This window comes from Topomyia yanbarensis, chromosome 3 (genome assembly GCF_030247195.1).
Source record: "Topomyia yanbarensis strain Yona2022 chromosome 3, ASM3024719v1, whole genome shotgun sequence".
Lineage (NCBI taxonomy): Eukaryota > Metazoa > Arthropoda > Insecta > Diptera > Culicidae > Topomyia > Topomyia yanbarensis.
The window spans coordinates 126,692,261-126,713,522 of NC_080672.1; the positions used below are offsets into that span (position 1 = coordinate 126,692,261).

General features: G+C 39.2%; 1 protein-coding gene across 11 annotated transcripts in view; it reads right to left on the reverse strand.

Annotated features, from left to right (window-relative positions):
• LOC131692100 (serine/threonine-protein kinase 10-like) overlaps nucleotides 1–21,262 on the reverse strand; it is a 115,989-nt gene that overhangs the window by 53,357 nt on the left and 41,370 nt on the right. For all 11 annotated transcript variants that reach the window (XM_058978967.1, XM_058978963.1, XM_058978958.1 and 8 more), the window contains one exon: nucleotides 11,422–12,655. In XM_058978967.1, coding sequence (XP_058834950.1) covers nucleotides 11,422–11,745 — 324 coding nt within the window. In that variant the 5' untranslated portion in view covers nucleotides 11,746–12,655. The remainder of the gene's footprint in view (nucleotides 1–11,421; nucleotides 12,656–21,262) is intronic.

The following is a 21,262-nucleotide window of genomic DNA, read 5'->3' on the forward strand; positions in this document are numbered from 1 at the left end:
TTTAAGCATTTCTACCATTTCTACCATTTCTTTTTGCTGCTAGAATTCTAATAAAAACACAAATTCTATTCAAAACGAATGGTTAAGCTTGGCGGTGATGTACTTTCATTGGCCAAAATGTTTTTCATTTACATTTCTCGAGATAAAAAGCACCAATGATTTAACGGTTTCAAACTTCACACAACAAGAAAGCCAGAACATGTTTAGGAGGGAAGAGAGCCGATTGTTAAAAACAACGACTTCCAGCTAAATATATAATAAGATTTATGTAACTTTGCTGACGGTTTTCAGTTAGGGATAAATTTATTCTCTAATAATAGTTTTCTTTATTCACATTTTGGAATAAGCTTTTTCTAAATGTTCTAGCCGCATTGACGGCGTTCATAACACACGTAACGAAACACGCTTTTCTCTTGAAACTTTTTCGTTTCGTTGTTCGTGGTACTCATACAGAGAAGGCATACTAGCACCACCATCAAATCGGTGGTGCATATATGAAACAAGAACTATCTGTCAAGTTGTCCCTGGGTTGTTCACCGTCGCTCTTTTAGAATCCCGCAGATATCAGGAACCCTAACACGAGGCGTTATTATTGGCATTACTGCGCAGAAATGTCACTTTTAATGATCGTGTAAGGACACCTTTCAAGGTAGACACATTACTTCATTTTCCAGGCTGGTGTTTACTTTTACTTCTTGTAAGTACAAAATCGTCAATGATAAAAGGAATACGATTCCCTGGTAATACATTTTCTTACAACGTACGGTCTGCTTCTATCTTGAGTGCAAAGTATGCTCGATTTGCTGGAATAATACAGATCTACACCCTGACGAAACCTAAATATACAGTTACTATCAATCATAATCATTCCACGACTTGACGTGTTAGCTCCTGTTAGGTTGAAACTGATCACTAAACAAGTCTGATTGAAAATGGTCTGAGCGTTCTCTAGTTTTTATAGCACCTGCACCCCGCCAATTTCTCCAGCAGTTCCGGGGACCAACGAATTCTAATCCATTGCATACATTCGATACACCGAATCAATTAAATTACTAACGTCCTGTTATGTGCTTACTCACCGATCGGCATCGTGTTGTAACTTAAGAAATGGTTGTGAACAACTCCCACCTTGGGCACTTCGACAAGAATGAATTTTACATTTCCGGCCCATATTGTTTGTTTTGGTTTGCATGAGATTAAAAAGACCGTAACGTTTTCGGGTGGGTGCGGAAACTAAGTAACGCAATTAGCTCTGTGTCAAAATCTCACTAACGCCACCGATTTGTAATTGAAATCGACCGTTTTTTCTACAAGCGATGAAAATTCATCTCGTGTTACGTCTTATTTGTCTGTGTTACCGGGCTGGTGCAACTGACACTGAAAATCTTTCTTGAGCAGGGCTAGATCGCACGATGAATAATTTATGAGACTAGAAATCTTACCCTCTGCATCGCCACATCTGTGCACCTGCGTCGCGAAAAGTCAAGATCACTTTGCTCAACTATTCTTCGGGAAAAAAAATTTAAAATAGGTGACGATTCAATCAATTATAAATAAACCTCGTATTGAAAATAAATTTTGTGTTTTCACAAAACTAGTTCACGTAAAAAAAAGACATTATACTGAAATGTTTAGTAGGTGGTTGTGTCTGAATATGTTTAATATTTTTATGATTCTAATTCATAACTCGATAAAACATTGATTTGTATTAACTTTATTGACTAAAACAGTCAAGAATTGAACGACGTGCAACGATTTTCGTAAATTCTCGTCGTGTTATCGTGATATTTTAATCTTGAGCTTACCGTTGGATTTTTTACACAGAGTCACGTGTCTTATAGTTTTCTAAATTATTTCACGGACATGAATTTTGGCTAGGTAATGTATTTTGCTCAGCACATTTTCATTTAATTCCGAACATTTCTCTGAATTTTATCAAAGGAATAACAGGGTTACAGGTCCTAGTATCTAATGCTCGTGCCTATGAGACTGATTGCTAGCAGTTGTACACAATAGCTCACATAGAAATTTCAAAACCAAAAAGCAGAGCGAATAATCCATGAATGATAGTCTGAGTTCCTTGTAATTGTTTACGTAAGTATAATAAGATTATGTGGAAAATTAATTATTTCATGAATTACATCATGAACAGTTTCACGAACTCGACTGGTGAATCGTGTGTAGCATATTAGGAATTAAGAATCGGTTAAAAAATCAATGAATAATACACTGCGTTCCAGTGAAATTGATTACGTGCAAAGATTAGGATCAGGCACATAATCGTAAATTTCAGGCACATATATCTTGAAAGTGGAAGTTTTTTTTTTAATTTGTGAACCATTTCACGCACACGAATGGTGAATTGAAACTTATATGCTCACAATCATAACCAGTTGACGAAGCAAGAATGGATCTTTGAATTATATAACGAGTGTCGTGTAATGGTTTTCGAGAAAATATCAAGATTATTTTAATTTTGTAATCCAATTGACGACCACTAATACCAAATAATTCATAACAGTTTTTGCAACCGACCGAGACGGTTGTGCCTCCAGGTGGAAGGTTTTGTTCTCGAGAGAGTGACGGAGTGCGAGACGCTGTATGCGTTATTGTGGGAGAGAGAGAGACCAGTTTGTTAAGTGTGAGTCGACAGTTGATACGTCGGAGGCGTGGTCAACGGCATCCTCGACAAGTGGTGTTTGACAGCAAACCGCGGGTAGACGAATTTGCCTACCGCGGTGGCAGAAATCGACAGTGATCGTGCCTGTACACACAGAAAAAAATATAGTGTATTGGTGTCGTCGGGCAATTCTAATCGACGAGAGGGAAGCGTCACAGGTAGACCCATTTGCTCTATTTGTCTACCGCAGAAGTGGTACGACGAATAAGGAAAACAAGTGGCACCGAAAAGTGCCGCATCGACAGTGGGATTTTCGCAGCAAGCCACAGGTAGCCACATTTGTCTACCGAGGTGGTGGAAACGGAGAGAGCGCGCTTGTGGTGGTGATACCGACGAGCAGCTTAATCGGAGAGAGTTTTGAAGTGTTGCAGGTAGGACTATTTCTCTACTGAAGAAGCAACGCGACGAAGAAGGACAGCAAGTGTCACATTGTCAAACAACGGGCACCGAGTTTACAACGTAACACATGAGGTGTGTTCTACAGGTATAACAGGTATATTTTTCATTCCTTTTTGTGATAGTTTTTCTTGCTAGGTAAAATGGATGAAGAGATGGGAGAACGAGTACCAGACCCTCCCCCTAAGCCTTATGCTGAAAATGTAAATCCGACTAGAATTAAAATTTACCCAGAGTCGTCAACGGGACCATGGATTGTATTTATTAGGCGTAAAGTAAAGGCGCTAAATATTATTCAAATTTCTAAAGATTTGACTTCGCGATTCTCGGATGTAAAAGAGATCGTCAAAGTCAATAAAGATAAAATACGCATTGTCGTTGGTAGTCTCAAACAAGCCAATGCAATTGCTTCTTGCGAGCTTTTTACGCGTGAGTATAGAGCGTATATTCCTTCAAAGGAAATTGAAATTGATGGGGTCATCACAGAATCGAGTTTGACTGTTGATGACTTAGTTAAGCATGGGGTTGGTCGTTTCAAAGACACCATACTTAAAGACGTAAAAATACTTGAATGCAAGCAATTGCATTCAGTATCACACGAAGGAGATAAAAAAGTTTATCGACTGTCTGACTCATTTCGAGTGACTTTCGCTGGGTCTGCGCTGCCCAACTATGTCATTATCGATAAGATTCGTCTCCCTGTTCGCCTTTTTATCCCTCGTGTAATGAATTGCCTTAATTGCAAACAGCTTGGCCACACAGCCACTTACTGTTCCAATAAGGCACGGTGTGGCAAATGTGGGGGTTCTCATCAAGAGGATACATGCAATGAAAATTCAGAAAAATGTTTAATGTGCGGAGAAAACTCACATGAGCTCTCTGCATGCCCCATTTATAAATTGCGTGAGGATAAAATTAAACGATCCTTGAAGGAGAGGTCTAAGCGCTCCTATGCAGAAATGTTGAAAAATGCTACCCCTAAACCCATCTTCTTAGAAAACACTTACGCATCTCTATTTTCGGAACAGTCTGACTCTGACGGAGCGTGCGAAGGTACATCATTTGTTTTACCCGGAAATTCCAGAAAAAGAAAACAGTCTTCTTTTCCCAAGCTGCCAAGAAAAGGCCTTAAAATTTCTCCACCAATAGATAAACTGCGCCCAAAACCGAAAAATTCCGATTCAAAACCGAAATCAATTCCGCCCGGTTTTGGGAACGTACAATCCAAACAGAACACCATTACTGGAAATAATAAAATTTCGACTACCTCTGAGCCTCAGCCGGGGGTAGGATTATTGAAATTTTCTGAAATTGTTGATTGGATTTTTAAAGCATTCAATATTTCTGAACCACTAAAGAGTATACTTTCAGCTTTCCTCCCAACAATTAGAACATTTTTAGAGCAGCTGATTGCTCAATGGCCCATCCTTGCAGCGATTGTATCTTTCAATGGGTAATTCACCTCCTCCAATGAAAGATTCCATCACTGTTTTACAGTGGAATTGCAGAAGTATCATACCTAAAATTGATTCCTTAAAAATTTTACTGCATAATTTAAAATGCGATGCTTTTGCTCTATGTGAAACATGGCTTACCTCAAACATTAATTTCAACTTAAATGATTTCAACATTATTCGCCTAGACCGAGACACCCCGTATGGAGGAGTGCTTCTAGGAATTAAAAAGTGCTATTCTTTCTATAGAATTAACATCCCCTTGTTTGCGGGCATTGAGGCTGTTGCTGTCCAAACGAACATTAAAGGCAAAGACATGTCTATCGCTTCTATATATATACCTCCCAAAGTTCAAATTGGACAACGTCAAATTTTTGAGGTAGTGGAATCCATGGCTGCTCCGCGTCTGATACTGGGAGACTTCAACTCGCACGGAGTATTGTGGGGTTCCCTCTACAATGATAATCGATCCTCTTTGATTTACAATGTTTGTGACGAATTTAATATGACAGTTTTAAATACTGGCGAAACAACACGCATCCCCAGACCTCCTGCACGTCCAAGTGCATTAGATCTATCTCTGTGCTCGACATCACTTCGGTTAGATTGCACGTGGAAGGTTGTACCTGATCCTCACGGTAGCGATCATTTGCCAATCGTTGTTTCAATTAACAGTGAATTAGGCCTTACGAATTCAATCAATGTTCCTTATGACTTAACACGAAATATTGATTGGAAAACATACGAAACATTAATTTCCACTTCTCTTGCTTCGACAGAAGAGCTACCCCCTACCGAAGAATATGAATTCCTGGCGGGTTTAATTATTGAAGCAGCAGAACAAGCCCAAACGAAATGCAATCCTGGAATGACAATAAATAGACGGCCCCCTAATCCTTGGTGGGACAAAGAGTGCTCTGATGCATATGAAGCTAAACAAGTTGCCTACAAAGAAATTATGAAACAGAAAGGGGGTATACGTGAGAACTTTGAAAATTATTTCATTTTGCAAAACAAATTTGACAGTATACGTCGTGCCAAAAAATCTAGTTATTGGAGACACTTCGTTAATGGCTTGTCAAGAGAAACATCAATGAGTACTCTTTGGAACACAGCCAGAAGAATGAGGAATCGAAACGTGACTAATGAAAGCGAAGATTTTTCGAATCGTTGGATATTTAATTTTGCCAAGAAAATTTGTCCCGATTCTGCTCCTGCGCAGAAAATCACTCGCGATGCTCCCACAAGTAACGATTTCATAGATTCGCCTTTGACAATGATGGAATTCTCAATTGGACTCCTCTCATGCAACAATAATGCTCCGGGACTAGACAGAATTAAATTCAACTTGGTGAAGAATCTGCCTGACCTAGCAAAAAGACGCTTGTTGAATTTATTCAATAAGCTTCTTGAGCAGAACATTGTCCCGCACGACTGGAGACAAGTGAGAGTTATCGCTATTCCAAAACCGGGAAAACCAGCCTCCGATCATAACTCGTATCGACCGATTGCAATGCTATTCTGCATCAGGAAATTGTTGGAAAAAATTATCCTACGACGTCTCGACAATTGGGTTGAGGCGAACGGCTTGCTATCAGATACCCAGTTTGGTTTTCGGAGGGGAAAGGGAACGAATGATTGTCTGGCGCTACTTTCGTCAGAAATCCAACTAGCTTACGCAAAAAAAGAACAAATGGCGTCTGTGTTCTTAGACATAAAAGGAGCATTCGACTCTGTTTCCATTGATGTTCTCTCAGAGAAACTACATCAATGTGGTCTTTCACCAATATTAAATAATTATTTATACAACTTATTGTCAGAAAAGCACATGCATTTTTCATATGGCGATTTGGCAACATTCAGAATAAGTTACATGGGCCTCCCACAAGGTTCTTGTTTAAGCCCCCTTCTCTACAATTTTAACATGAATGACATTGATAACTGTATTGTAAGCCCATGCACTCTAAGGCAACTTGCAGATGATGGCGTGGTTTCTGTTACAGGACCAGAAACCATAAATTTACAACAACCGCTGCAAGATAGTTTGGATAATTTATCAAGTTGGGCTTTGAAGCTAGGCATCGATTTCTCTACGGAGAAAACAGAGTTGGTTGTTTTTTCAAGGAAGCGTGATCCAGCTCAGCTTCAGCTTCAGTTGGTTGGTAGAACGATAGCCCAAGTCCTGACTTTTAAATACCTTGGAATTTGGTTCGATTCTAAAGGCACATGGGGAGGCCACATTAGGTATCTAATAACGAAATGCCAACAAAGGATAAATTTTCTGCGAACAATAACTGGATCATGGTGGGGTTCTCATCCAAGTGACATGATAAGATTGTATCAAACAACAATACTTTCAGTAATGGAATATGGGTGCATCTGTTTCCGTTCAGCTGCGAACACTCACATTATTAAACTGGAACGGATACAGTATCGCTGTTTACGAATTGCCTTAGGTTGCATGCAGTCGACCCATACGATGAGTCTTGAAGTACTAGCGGGAGTTCTTCCTTTAAAAGACCGATTCTGGGATCTCTCTTCTCGTTTACTTATTCGATGTGAGGTTATGAACCCACTGGTAATTGAAAATTTTGAAAGACTTGTCGAGCTTCAACCCCAAACCAGATTCATGACAGTGTATTTCAATCACATGTCACAAGAAATAACGCCTGCTAAGTATGTTCCCACATACGTCAATATACTAGATATTCCTGAATCCACTTTATTCTTCGACACGTCCATGCAAGCAGAGATTCGTGGAATTCCGGATCATCTACGCTCGCGGGAGATCCCTAAAATATTCACAAGTAAATATCAACACATAGACTGCCTTAAAATGTTTTACACTGATGGGTCACGAATCAGTGAGGCCACTGGTTTCGGTATTTTCAACAATAATTTTTCAATTTCTCTCAAACTTGCAGAACCCGCCTCTGTTTATATAGCGGAACTAGCAGCAGTTCACTATAGTTTGCAAATAATTAATACTTTACCCCCGAACCATTACTTTATCCTCACTGATAGTCTCAGCACAATTGCAGCTCTACGCTCAAAGAGGATTGATAATCACGATCCATTCTTTTTGGGGAAGATACGAGAATCTCTGAGTAACCTGACAAGAAAATGTTATAAATTTACCCTAGTGTGGCTCCCCGCCCATTGCTCTATTGCGGGCAATGAGAAAGCTGATAATTTAGCCAAGATTGGTGCACTAGATGGTGAAATATATGAAAGACCCATCGCTTACAATGAATTTTATAGCGCTTCTCGACAGAGGACACTTGCTAGTTGGCAAACATCTTGGGACAATGGAGATATGGGACGATGGCTACACTCAATTACCCCTAAAGTATCAACGAAGGCATGGTTCAAAGGATTGAATGTAAGTCGGGACTTCATCCGTGTGATGTCTAGGCTCATGTCCAATCATTATACTTTAGATGCGCATCTCCGTCGTATTGGGCTCGCTGAGGGTAATCATTGTGCTTGTGGAGAAGGTTACCATGACATTGAGCATGTTGTTTGGTCCTGCACTGAATATCGTGAAGCCAGATCACAATTAGTAGATTCTTTACAAGTCCGAGGAAGACCAATCCATGTTCCTGTTAGAGACATCCTGGCGTATCGCGATCTTCTATACATGGAACTTATCTATCATTTTCTAAAAACAGCGTCTGTCAAAATTTAATTAAATTCATCTCCTCATACTCTCATCCAAGGCTAATCATTCACCAATTAAAGTGTCCTAGAATATTTAGTTTTTAAATTTAGACAATAACAGAAAAAAAGTAAATAAATACACCCGAAAATACTAGATCAGTATGAAATACAACAATGTAAGGAAAAAAAAAAAATACCAAATAATGATCAAGATGTGATAAATCATCAATCAGTTAATGTCATATATTCGGCCCATGGACAATGTTCCTAGATTTGTGGATAAAGTTATGAGTCAACAATTTTAAAGTTCGCGAATCGTCGGCGCGGGAAAAATGCATCGGCGGCGCGCCGCCGATCTACCGTTCGGCGTTGGCGCACGTTAAAAATTATTGCGCTATTGAAGCGCGCGTAAGACCGACTATGACAAAAATACTATACGCGTAAGACCGAGCATGAGTTGAAAAATTGCTATGAGTTATCAAGATGTATGTACGATGCACTTAATATGTTTAGATTAAACTATCAGTTTACAAATATTACTTACAGAACAAAGATAATAGTACACCAAAAGCTAGGCGCCAATACCTTTACGGTTATAGAAAAAAAATGCTCTCATAGCAAGACGGTTAATACTAAAACCGTCCACCAAAAATTCCCTAAACCGCAATATTAACACAATCAAATCGCGTTGCACTCATGTTTCTCCAATTCTTATACATTAAACTAGCTAATACCCGTCGCGCGATACTGCGACTTTCAATGAAATAGGACGAAAACACAATTTGTTCCGACACTTGTGTGGACCTAAGGACCAAGTCTGGGCCTGGCTCAGGACCAGATCTGGTAAGGGAAAAGGGGATGGGCTAAATCCAAGAACTGGTTCTATTCCGGAAACTGGTCCATATTCGGGAACTCGTCCGGATCCTAGAACTGGTCCATATCTAGACTGAACTAGTTTGAATCCATGAACTCGTCCATAGCTGTGGTTTGTCCCGGACTCGGAGTCTGGGCCTAGATCAGAACCGGTACAATCACATCGATTTTAAAAATTTTATTTCACTATCGAACCTGTCCAATAAAAAATCGAAATTCATGCTGGTTTCTGCCAATATTAGGGCAGATTCCAACCTGAGTTCTGGTTGGTTTGACTCGATATTAATACTATCATAGAAATCGACCGAATTATCCTACATACGAACAGAGCCGAGGTTGACACATACTGAAAAAGTGTTTAGTTGTCTGATACACATACATGTACAGCTACCGAAATTTGTCATTCAATCGTTTAGTACCTTTGCGGTAATCAGGCTTGTTATTTGCTCACACATTGAGCCACAAAGAGCGAAATACACCGATTAAAAATAGAGCAGCACAAAAACACTGCGATGTGCAGACCGAGAAACCTGAAAACGAAAAAAAGTAAGATCTGTGCACCAAGAGCTGCACAATTTCGTTCAAAGAGTCACCTTAAAGAGCTGTTTTGTGCCTCCCCTCACTGGAGAGCAGGTAGGAAGGCGAATCAAACTACAATTCATATAAAGTTTGATCGGAAGAACGTTTTAAAAATGTTTTTTGGTTGCCTTCTCTACCTACGTGCGCGTGGGACCAAGATACACACTAAAGAGCCTCTTTATTTTTACTCTTTGTGGCGTGCAGCCATGGAGTAAAAAACCCATGTGGGAGCAACACGCATCGGAGTGAAGAGGTTTATTGTGAAAGAGAAGAGCGGTGGTTCGCATGAAAAGCGCAAAGAGCGTTTGTTATTCTTCTCTTTATTTGCTCTGAGGTGCATAACATCCCTGGTGGTAAGATGTGTTTAGTACCTCAATACGCAATTTCGTGGTCTGTTACCAAAAAGACAATGGAATCTTACCCAAAAGTAATAGAAACATACCCGTCTGATTTTGGGTGTAGGTACACCCTTAGTTTAAAAATAAAAAAGAGCTTTTTTATCGTTCTTTTCAGAACGAAATATAACATAAAAATCATTGACAACAATTATTGTTTGTTTATTTTGATAATAATAGTTATTTTATAATATTGAATACAAAAATTTTGTGAAGAACGCATTCAATGTTGACCTCTAGCTCTGATAAGTTTTTTTTGCTTTTCATACGGATTTATTGGCTCTACATTGGTTATTTGCGGTTTGGCGGCATAGATGAAAAAATTAACGTAACGCCCTAAAAATCGAAATCGCGCCATAAAAAAATTAAATCGTCAGAATGAGACAGTCAATCGACCTCTCCACATTTTGAAAAAGTTTTGAAATATACATGGGCCAGCTTAAATTTTTGTTCTAGGTGTGAATTTAAGAACTTTTTCCACTACCCTTTTTCAATATGATTCGTCCATTTAACATTGTCTTCAATGAATCGAACGTATGACTTATTTCCCCATCTTGTTTAAACTAAAAATCTTCTAAATCTTGTGACACAACATTTGGAAGCCACTGCCGACCCTCAATCATGTCTCAATATTGCGACCCAATGATAGTGACATTCTCCGCATTATTTTTAGACAAATGGGCCTAGGATGACATGTGCGAACAAACCGCATCACAGAGTCGCTGTTTTAGGTTTGCAATGGGGTCTTTAGGATTGGGTTCTTTTTAATGAACTTGGAAAAATTTGCAGACGACTCGTTTTGTTCGAAGCAAATCAGTCCTTGTAAACGATACTAATGAACTGTTAAAAATGAACATTCGAGTTGCTTTATAACACCACCTTAAATTATTCAGTAGGCAATTTTCTTTTGTTTACACACCCATTTATCCAAACATGAACGCCACGTCTAAAGAGATGGTTCTTTGGCAACAACCCGCGTAAAGCTTGTTTGATCGAACGATCATCTTTTGTTGGAAATTCCAAAATACAACAACGTAGTAGCATATAATACAACAACGTAGTAAGCATATTTTGCAACGACAAAATTGCGAAGAAACTGAAGTACTTGAAAATTAAGGATCATATGTCAACCAAATTGTCAGAAAATCCCAATTGAAAAAAAAACGTTAAAACATACCCTTTATTTATAATGTAAGCAAGACTATGAATTAGAAAAGAATTACCTAATGTTATGTTTATTCTGAATGTTTTGAAACTTTTAATTTTACCAATGATTGTTTCTTGTACGGCTTCTTAGCAATGATATCAGGGACATCAGAAAGAAATTAGAAATACAACCACTTTGAACGGTAAAGAAATTCGGATAGCGAAAGAGATAACTTACCCACAACTTATCATCGATCGAGAAGGCCTCGTACAACTCCACGATGTTTGGGTGCTTGATTTCCGACAGAATATCAATTTCCACCATATGATCGCTCAAGTTTTCCTCGTCCTCGAGGGTGCACATTTTGGCCGCAGCCAGCTGTTTAGTTTCCTTGTTGATGGCCTTGTACACCTTCCCAAACGCTCCATCTCCCAGTTCGCCTATCATATCCCAGAAATCATTCGGATCTGTGTCCATCCGGATGTTGTTGAAGATGCGTTTCTTTTTGGCCTCTCCACCACCAAGGTGGAAGACCTTTTTAAGGTTGTTTAGGAAAGACATTTTTCGCGATATCTGTTTTGCTCGTTCGCCGTCAAATAGATCGCTCACTCACTTTGAACACTTAACTTCGTCTTCTTCCTTACGGCACTTTCCGCTTTGCGGGAAATACTTGCACAATCTTCTTTCTTCTGTTTTCTACATGCACTTCGGTTAATTGCTTTTTTGCTGTTGTTTTGTTTCACCTTTCCTTTGCGCTACACTTTCGGCTTACACTTTATTTCCTTCAATATATATTCATGCTCACTCATAACTATCAACTCGCTTTGCTCAGCTGTATTCTTCCACATTCACATTTACGATGCTTATATTTTCACGAATTGACTACAAAGAGTGCCACACCAAGCACAATTGCGAAATAAGGAAATCACTCGAAGGGAACCTACAGCAAGAGCACAAGCAGAACCCTGAAGAAAATATAACAACCGCTTTCGGTGTGTTTCCTTCAACACTTATTTCACTACCACCAGTGCCAGGAGGAGCCGTACCTGCTTCTGATGATTTTCATCCACTTGGCTAGTTCCGCTGACTACTGTTGCTTGCTGCGATGATGCCGATGAGTGACGATTCACACCAGTGTCGATTCGGGTCCGACCTGGTTTGAAATGTGCCATTTTTCAGTTCTAATTGGTTTGAATAGGCGGCAAGCAACCGATGGAGAGCTCTGCGAGTCCCCCGGCCGTCTAAGTCCGGAAGCCACGACTCTGGCACTACTTCCTTGCGCTAGTTTGGTGCGTTTTTCTAACTTGATATTCTTGTGTCCGGCATGGCAGGCTCAGGAGAGTAAAACGAGAAGGAAAATGTTTATTTTCTTACTCTCGATGAAAAATGTTCGAGCAAATATGTCGATTCACTTATTAGCCCATGACCGCACCGATAGAGAACTGCCGGCGCCTGCCTTGCGTGTTTGTGTCTGAAAAAAAAGAAAACGAAAATTAGTGTTGGTATATGGGTACGTTCATAAAGGCAATGCGAGTTATCACCAAACTGCAGATAGAATTAACTGCATTATTGTATTATGTTTAGCTGTGTTCCTTTAGTCGATCGCGACTTCACTTCGGTATCATATGTAACACTTTGCGGATCGTATGTGTCTAACAGTCTAAAAAAGTAATAACTTTTCCATTAAAACGCAATTGTGGAGAACGAACAGAATAAGCTAATGAAATTATAACAACAAAATATAAATCAATTATCAATGGCGGACTCAAATCCCTTTGTTGACGTGGCCGGAAATATTTTTACAAGGAAGGCGAAGAGAGTTTTCTGTGTATTTCATTTTTTGCATTTTTCTGTATCAAAATGTAGCTACCACCAGAATTCAATCTTAGTTTTCCGAAGCGCATTTGGATCAGTAAATGAAGAGTAAAACTAACCTTTTTCGCATACGTCGAAAGAGTTCAACATTCTAATGTTACCAACAGTTTCTTTGATCTTTGGTTGACATTATCGGTCTTAGATACTTGTCAATAGTCTCAGCAACAGAGGTTAGGATTTTTATCAGGTCAAGGTCGAAAAGTTAGTTCAATTTCATAAAATTTTCATTTTTCATTTCCTGCTAAAATGCACTTTTCTTGTCAATTAGGTACTCAGTGACGAATTGCTTCACTGAACTACCTACAAATTCGCCATTTTGTGAAATATTTGAACGAAAAAATTAATTTGGCTTTTTCAAAAATGGAAGAGAACACTCTTCCATGCAGTTTACTCTTTTCCTCGTAAAACAGAGCACTCCCTTAATGACCCAATTTGATTTAGTTTTCTTAGCTGTTATTATTGGATCATTAAAGAGCGTAATAAGCGAATTATACAGAAGTAAGTATGAACCGTTAAGAGATATGACGTATTCACTTTAGAAAAAATCGTAACATTCCTTGCATACGATCAATAAATCGCTTCAAAACCCCAAAATAGTCAACGTAATATGTGAGATATTCACGTAACTTTTGTAGCATAACTCAACAGAGATATTATGTCACGATCATTACTTCTCACGACGCTAGTCGCAGTAGATTAGAAACGCACGTACGGTGTCAGAATAATTAGCACTCACTTGATAAATTGATCCCCAATATTAACCAACGTGCCGTTTTCATTTATTCAACATATAATCGGTAAATAAAGGCTCTATTTTAAAAGGTTATCCGTCACCAAATGACCGTCACTAACTATACCTACATCAACCACTTTTGCACCAAACAAGTCTCATGCGACCCACCTGGTTGTCGAACGGTTACGTGAAGCATACGTGACCATTTTAGTAATTAGGTATCAAATCGAGCGTATGCAGGTATTTCACTGGGGTTGAATGAACGATCATTACAGCGTATACTACATACCATAAAACACGATTTTTTGTTTTGTTTTGAGAATATAATTCTCATTTAAAATTAAGTATTGGACCAATTTACTCACTATAACATACATTATGAGGCGGGGTGTGGCGGTGTGATTAATTTGATATTCATTCAATTTCCTTATAATAATGTCACAATTTAACCATATTACCTCAGATTTTCATGGCAAAATACTGAAATTTGAGAGATTGAAAGTGAATCTCGAAAGGCCCTCGTCTACTGGACCAGTAGCGTTTAAATTTTTCACAGTTCTTCATATCATTCCAGAGGTAATTATTTTTGTGTTAGACATTGAGCTTTTAATTTTTGGATTTTTGAATTTGTCATACCACTTTGAAGCCAAAAACACAATAATAATACTTATATTATAGAACGCTCCCGTAGTTATCTAGACAACGGTATGAAGAAATGTGCGGAATTTTTAAAACTATTACCTCAGGATGTTTTGAGTTATAGTTCACAGCGCATTTTTTCGAGGTGTCTTCTGAAGATTCACTGTCATCCAATTTTCAAAATTTTACAGTGCATTTGCATATAATAAAATATTTGTAAAATATTGCATTATTCTACGGAAATTAATTGAATAGACTAACACTCTCGCTATCGCAAAAAATGTTTTTGCGAATGTTTTTTTTCATCAAAAATACCTTACCCTCCCCCCTCCCCCAGTTCATGGCGATTTTCCTGGAATGCAAATGTCAAAACAGTATGCGAACAATCTTCTACGTTCCAAAAAATAAGGGCATGCTGAGTCATATACCTCAGAGAAAATTGTGGATAGTTAAAGCTTACTAATCAAATGTCGTTTTTCATTGAAAAACACTGGGGCAGTAGATTGCACTGGTTTTGCACTTTCTTGCAGAAGTGGGAATGAAACACGTCTAGTTGCCTGCTCTTCTGCTAGAAAATGCAACACCAGTGCAATCCACCGCCCCGGGGTTTTTCAATGAAAAACCCCAAAAGAAAATATTTTCGAAATGAACATCGCACACTTGATGCGAATCTTCAATTACAATACCGTTCATTTAGGAACAACGGCCTTCACACGATTGTGTTAAAGTTCGATTATCGACAAATCGCAGTACCACCGTCGACGTGGATATGCTAACAATTAATCATATCGAACCCATAAAAACAATTTGATGATATATTTGCTCACCGGTCGCTGTCACAGCACACCTACTTATCACGATCGGAACGCCATCATCCACGGGAGAATCGAGGTAGCACCCAAGTGTGTTTATTGCTCATCTCATCTCTCATCATCGTACACCTCCGTTCTCGAAGACGAAGACGACGACGGTTCACTTGCCCCCGATGATGACGTTAACCGTTGTTTATCATACAAATTAGTGGAAAGGTGTCACATAACAGCAGTAGCGAAGAGCTGACTGCTAAAACAGATTTTTGAACCGAACGGTTCGCTGTCGAGTAGAAAAGTTGAACGTCGTCGCGAAACAGAGAGGCAAATTTTGAATTCATTTTTCATTCACAGAAAACCTGCTCAAACTGATATTTTTGCGCCACCGATTATCATGGGCAGTATACAGCTAATACACATTTCGATACTTCAAACAATTTTAGTATTTTGGAATGAAATGTACAGATATCAACAGGGTGAATTTGTTACACACGTCAAAACAGTTGTACTTACAATATTGTTAATACGAGTCTCTCTTTAGTCAAAACCGGCGACAGAGCAAATCGCCATGTCCAACATTTTTATTTCACCCCTGTTGTATGGCAACAATAAAGACGTAGCGAAGGGCAAACGATCGCATGGTTTTGTTCGCATAAAATTTATTCAAATGGATAGGGGAAAATGGTCAGTTGCCGACACTGGTCGGTTGTCGGCACCCCTATGTAGCTTTTGTCAGAAACCAGACATGGACATTCTGATAAATATATGTTTCTCTGTAACCCTCTCCCCCTTTGGCTGACTTCTATCTGATCTATCTGAAGCTTTGGTAAAAAAGGACTGTCTGAAACTAACTCAATTGCGGTGAATGCGATCCGTCAGTGCATTAGCAGTGCGTAATATTCGCACTAGTTTTTCACATACACATATTGTGGTTCTAATAAAGAATGATGTTCATGCCTTTGATGGTTGTTGAAATGAATAAATTTTCTTTTCCCTTTGAATCTTAATGTTTATCATTCATATTTTTCCATTTTTAGTAAATTTTCATAGGGTGCCGACAACCGACCACATTTTTCAAAATGGTAAGAAATTATCATTTTACTAAGTTGTTACTAATTTTTCTCAAGTTGACAGAATAAATTAAATTCTTTCATATGTTATTAGCTAAGGCCTCCAGCTTTCCATTGGTATGCTTGTTCCCATATATTGTTCAATTGGAGTAATGTTGTGAGCCAAAAACAAAAGTGTGCCGACAACCGAACACATTCCCCTACCATTCCACGCGGTCAAATACTATTCCGACTGTTGAAAGAAGGAGTCCATCGACATTCGATCTGCCATTGTCTGTATAGTGTATACTGTACTTTGATAGAAGAGATGTTCCGATTGCCATCTCAATGTCTAAGACAAAAAAATGGTCATCATCCATTTTACTACAGGATCGCAAATACGAGGTGCGCTATATTGAGAATTTTCATGAACAATTAGAAACAAAATGAATGATGTTCTTATATTGAACACCTAAAATAGGAGGACTAGTTTGTTATTGCTCCGGTCTACAACCGTCGTATTCACATCAATCTGTGTTGTTAATATAGAATAAGTAGTTTGGCACTATTAGGATGACTAGTTTCATATCAATCATCATATTGTCTTGAGCCAAATTTTATGTCCAGATGAGAATAAAACCTCTGCAATCAGCAATCAGTTGAGCAACCTGATTTTTTTTGGGAGTTGTCCTAATGGAACTGTAGAGCTAGGTTCTCGGAAGGGCTCCCTGTCAGAATCACTCACTACAATTGCAGTCTAAAACACTGCTTAATACCAATTGCAGGAGTTCGTGATTCTCAATATGATATTTGGTGTACAATTCAGATGGGCTTCGCGATTGCGTGTATCATCGGGAAGAACTCGAACGTTTGTATGTTTGATTGTATAGGCTTTTGGATGTCGCGTGTGCTAGCGTGTATGGGACTACGCGAGTATAAATTTTATTTTGTAATCGTGAGGGAATTTACATATTCATATGAGTTCTTGAATGATCGCGCCTACCGTGGATATGGTTCTTAATTTTCAATGTGCGATTCCAATTCTAGTAGCGTCCCATATCCCTAGGGTTCTCGGTTATGTCACCATGAAACGTCCACTAGATAGGATATGATCATTTTTTATTGCGGACGTGACCGATGTTGCTAGGGACTAGGTTCACTTCGGAGACCGCATTTGTAAATGTGTAAGTACTGTCGGGGGTTATCATGTTTGCGAGATGGCGGGCGTAGGTGTGAGTGTATTATTTCGAAGGGCGCGAGCGTTTGTATGTTAACGTGTTTGCCCCGTGTGCTAACATGTATGTAGCTTCGCGCGCATAAATTTGATAAAATCACGGTTATTCGCATATTCGCGTGAATGGTCGCGCGAGCCGTTTATTTGATATTTAATTTTTAGTGTACGGTTCAGATACTGAGATTTAGTTTCCCCATATCACCAAAGTTCTCCATCTCGTCGCCATAGAACGTGTTGTCTAGTGGAAATACGCATTATTTTTTTTTATTAGTCCAGTTAGTCTGGGTAGCATACCAGAGGCAGCGCAAATTGTTCCGTGGTATAGCGGGTCGAAAACGTTGATGAGCCCTTCCATATTGCAACACGTCAGCTCAACCCCGTAGAATATCTTGCTGTGAACTAGGGCCTGGCTAATGTTCAATGCATTATATCGATTGCAGCGCTTGTGCCGGGAGCTGACTGTATTAATTAGTCGCAACCGGCTCAGGCAGTCGACTTTGATATGTTGGAAGTGTGGCACGAAAGTGAGCCGACGGTCCACGGTAATCCCCAAGATCTTTGGTTCCTTACGGTAGGGAATGACCGCCCCCCGTCCAGCAGAATCGGCCTCCCAGTTGCAATGTGTTTTTGTTGCAGCAGGGCACAATCACGCTTTTAGCAGGTGCCATGTTAAAACCGACTGATACCGTCCATTGGATCACCGCACTTACGGCGGCTTGATAGGACCAAAGGTATATATTTCCGAACGTGACCGATTCATCATTGCGCAAACATGGGCGTTCGTAGGCTCCCGCTTCATATCGCCTTTACAGGTTTATTAGTGATAAAACATCCACTTAACCACCGGGGTGCTTGGATGGGCGTGAATTATCGCGAAGATGTTAAGCGTTTGTATGTTAACGTGCTGAATGCTAAAAGAGAATGAGATTCCCCATATCACTTCTGTTCCCGGTCATGTCGTCATAGAACGTGTTATTTAGTGGATATGAGCGTCTTTTTTGATTGGTAGGTATAGTCTTAAGCAGCTACAGTCGGCGTTTGAGACCGCGTTTATGAGCTGATAAGTGCTAAAACGGCCACTCAATAAACGTGATGTTTTCGTGTTTGTGAGATCCCGGGCGCAGTTGTATGTGGACGAAGCTGAAGCGTTTGTATGTTAACGTGTTTGTGATGGAATGTGTGTATATAACTTCGCGTGGATAAATTTGATTTTATAACCGTGTGGCCACTCGCATATTCGCGTGTTAATTGTCAGTGTACGGCTCAGATACTAGATGAGAGTTCACCCGTATCACTAGAGTTCCCCGTCATGTCGCCATTGAACGTGTTGTCTAGTGGATACGAGCGACATTTTATATTGGTCCAACTGTAGGCATGAGTCTAGGATGCTAGGACCGAGAGTAGAGACTTCCGGATGGGACCGATTCATGATCGCACGAACGGTGGGTTATTTCATGAAACCGCGTTTGTGAATTTATAAGTGGTTAAACATTCACTTAATTGCCGGGTGTTTTAATGTTGGAGAGATCACGGGTGTAAGTATGTGTTGATAATTGCAATTGCATGTTCACGTTTGTATTATCGCGAAGGCCACTAGCATTTGAACGTTTGGAATGAGAGGTTGTAAGTGTATATGAGATAAAAAAGATGCAAAGAGATTAAGTAGCAGCGTACAACTTGACCGACATTATTTTTGATACACATGACTCGTGGAAAAGTAAACTCATAGAGGTATAGCAAAATCAGGCTAATGCATTAGAGTAAAAGAGCACATGTAATATGGAATCAAACTACTTGATCTCGTCTAAATACCAACAAATGTTAATCATTCACTATTAACCGTTATGTGTCCAACAGGGTACCAGGTTATGTTTCCAGGTTCCAATTAATGAAATTCCAATCTTTTATCTATAGCTGGAAATTGAAACTTTGTGACATCTTAGGACTTTACTAAGTCAAGCTTTTGAGTTAATAATATTGTTGATATGGTCAGGGGAGAGAGGGCTAATGAATTTTTTTACTGCGTAACAGGCCGACGAGTATACCCGGGGACTAACAAAACTGAAATGCCAATAACTATGACCATTTCCAACCGATTTTCACACTTTTGGGTGTTTTGGGTTCAAGAACTCATCCACTCTTAGACTTGGTAAAAATGAATCGGGTGAATTCACTCGGTTCTCGGGAATCCGGATTTCCGGAAGCATGTTCCAGCACTGGAATACTATTTGTGAATTACAATGGAATACTGGCAGTATGGTTACCAAAAATCTTGGAATTGCATCAGCAGACTGTATCTTGTGGTTTTAGAACGTGGGCGTGACAATGAATAACAGACTTTTAAGAGATTCTGCTAGGTTATTATTAAAATTTACAAATCATACCCTAGTAATGGCACATTGGTCCGGAAAATCTGGATAACCAAGAACCAGATACATTATTCCGATTCAATTTCGCAGAATCAATAAGTGGACGTATTCCTGAATCCGAAATATCTAAGTGTCCAAATCAATTACAAAAAACCATAATTATGAGCATTTCAATTTGTGGGAAACCAGGTACCCTCGTTAACCTGTTAAATGTGTTTTTTTTTGTTGGACACACAACGGTTAACGACAATAGTTTTCTTTTAGAATTTTGTCAGCATACCGGGGGAATGGATAATTTGATAAATTAATATAAAAATTACCAAAAATTATTCGTACTTTTATATATCCAATTGGATCCTCCCGAATGAAACGAATCGAATGCTCGAATTGAACACTAGAGAAAAGAGAACGACTAACAAATCCCAGCAAGGCAAAAATTGCTCGCGACAAAATAACACGCACTATTCTGTCATACACGCCAGTTCTGCATCCATTACCCGACCCAGCTGTCTCACATACTCAAACGAGAACATACACAGATAGACATACGACTAGCACATAACAACTGTACCACTAGTATAAAAACTACAATTATTACTACATTAACACTAATTGGCTTCTACTTTTACATTTCTTCAATAGTTGATCGTTAGGTTGGGCTGGGGCAAAGTAAAAAAGAACACAAAAAATAAATAGGTCCTCCAAAAGCTCTCTCGATCTCCTCGATGCATCACTATCAAAGCGTAATGCAATAACCATCTTAAAGTAATTGTCTGTCAGAAGTTTACAACTGATGCCCAAAATATGTTTATTGATGTTTGCAATAACGCGAAACCCATCAACCTAGGGAAGGAAGTTTGCGTGGTATAATTATTATAAAAATCTCCCAAAGCAAAATTTACATTTTTGTGGGCAATTTCTCAGTAATAGACAACTGTGCAATCAGATAAATCGCATAAAAGACATCGCTACGAATCATATAATTGGATCTTGAAAATCTCTTTAGCAAACGAAGTTTCCGTCCTCGCATGAAAATACTTAACATCTACTGCACCGCAAGGCAACAGAACGACTAATATAGAATTGGCAAGGGGAAAATAATCAATAAGAATTATGCTTGTTGACCTAGTTCTCCCTTTGCGCGATGCGATAGCATGTCTAGGGCAATTATGCATCGGAGCTAGACGATTGAATCAAATCATGATATCGCCTTCGTCGATAAATGCATGTAGGTATCAACAAAAAAAAACACTTGGAATGCGATTTCATCATGAGAGATACCGTAGCCGCGCACATCACGATTAACCATGAAATCATTTCCCTCAGCAATGATGACGATCCCTGCTGTGGTTTGAATTCTGCGGTGATGA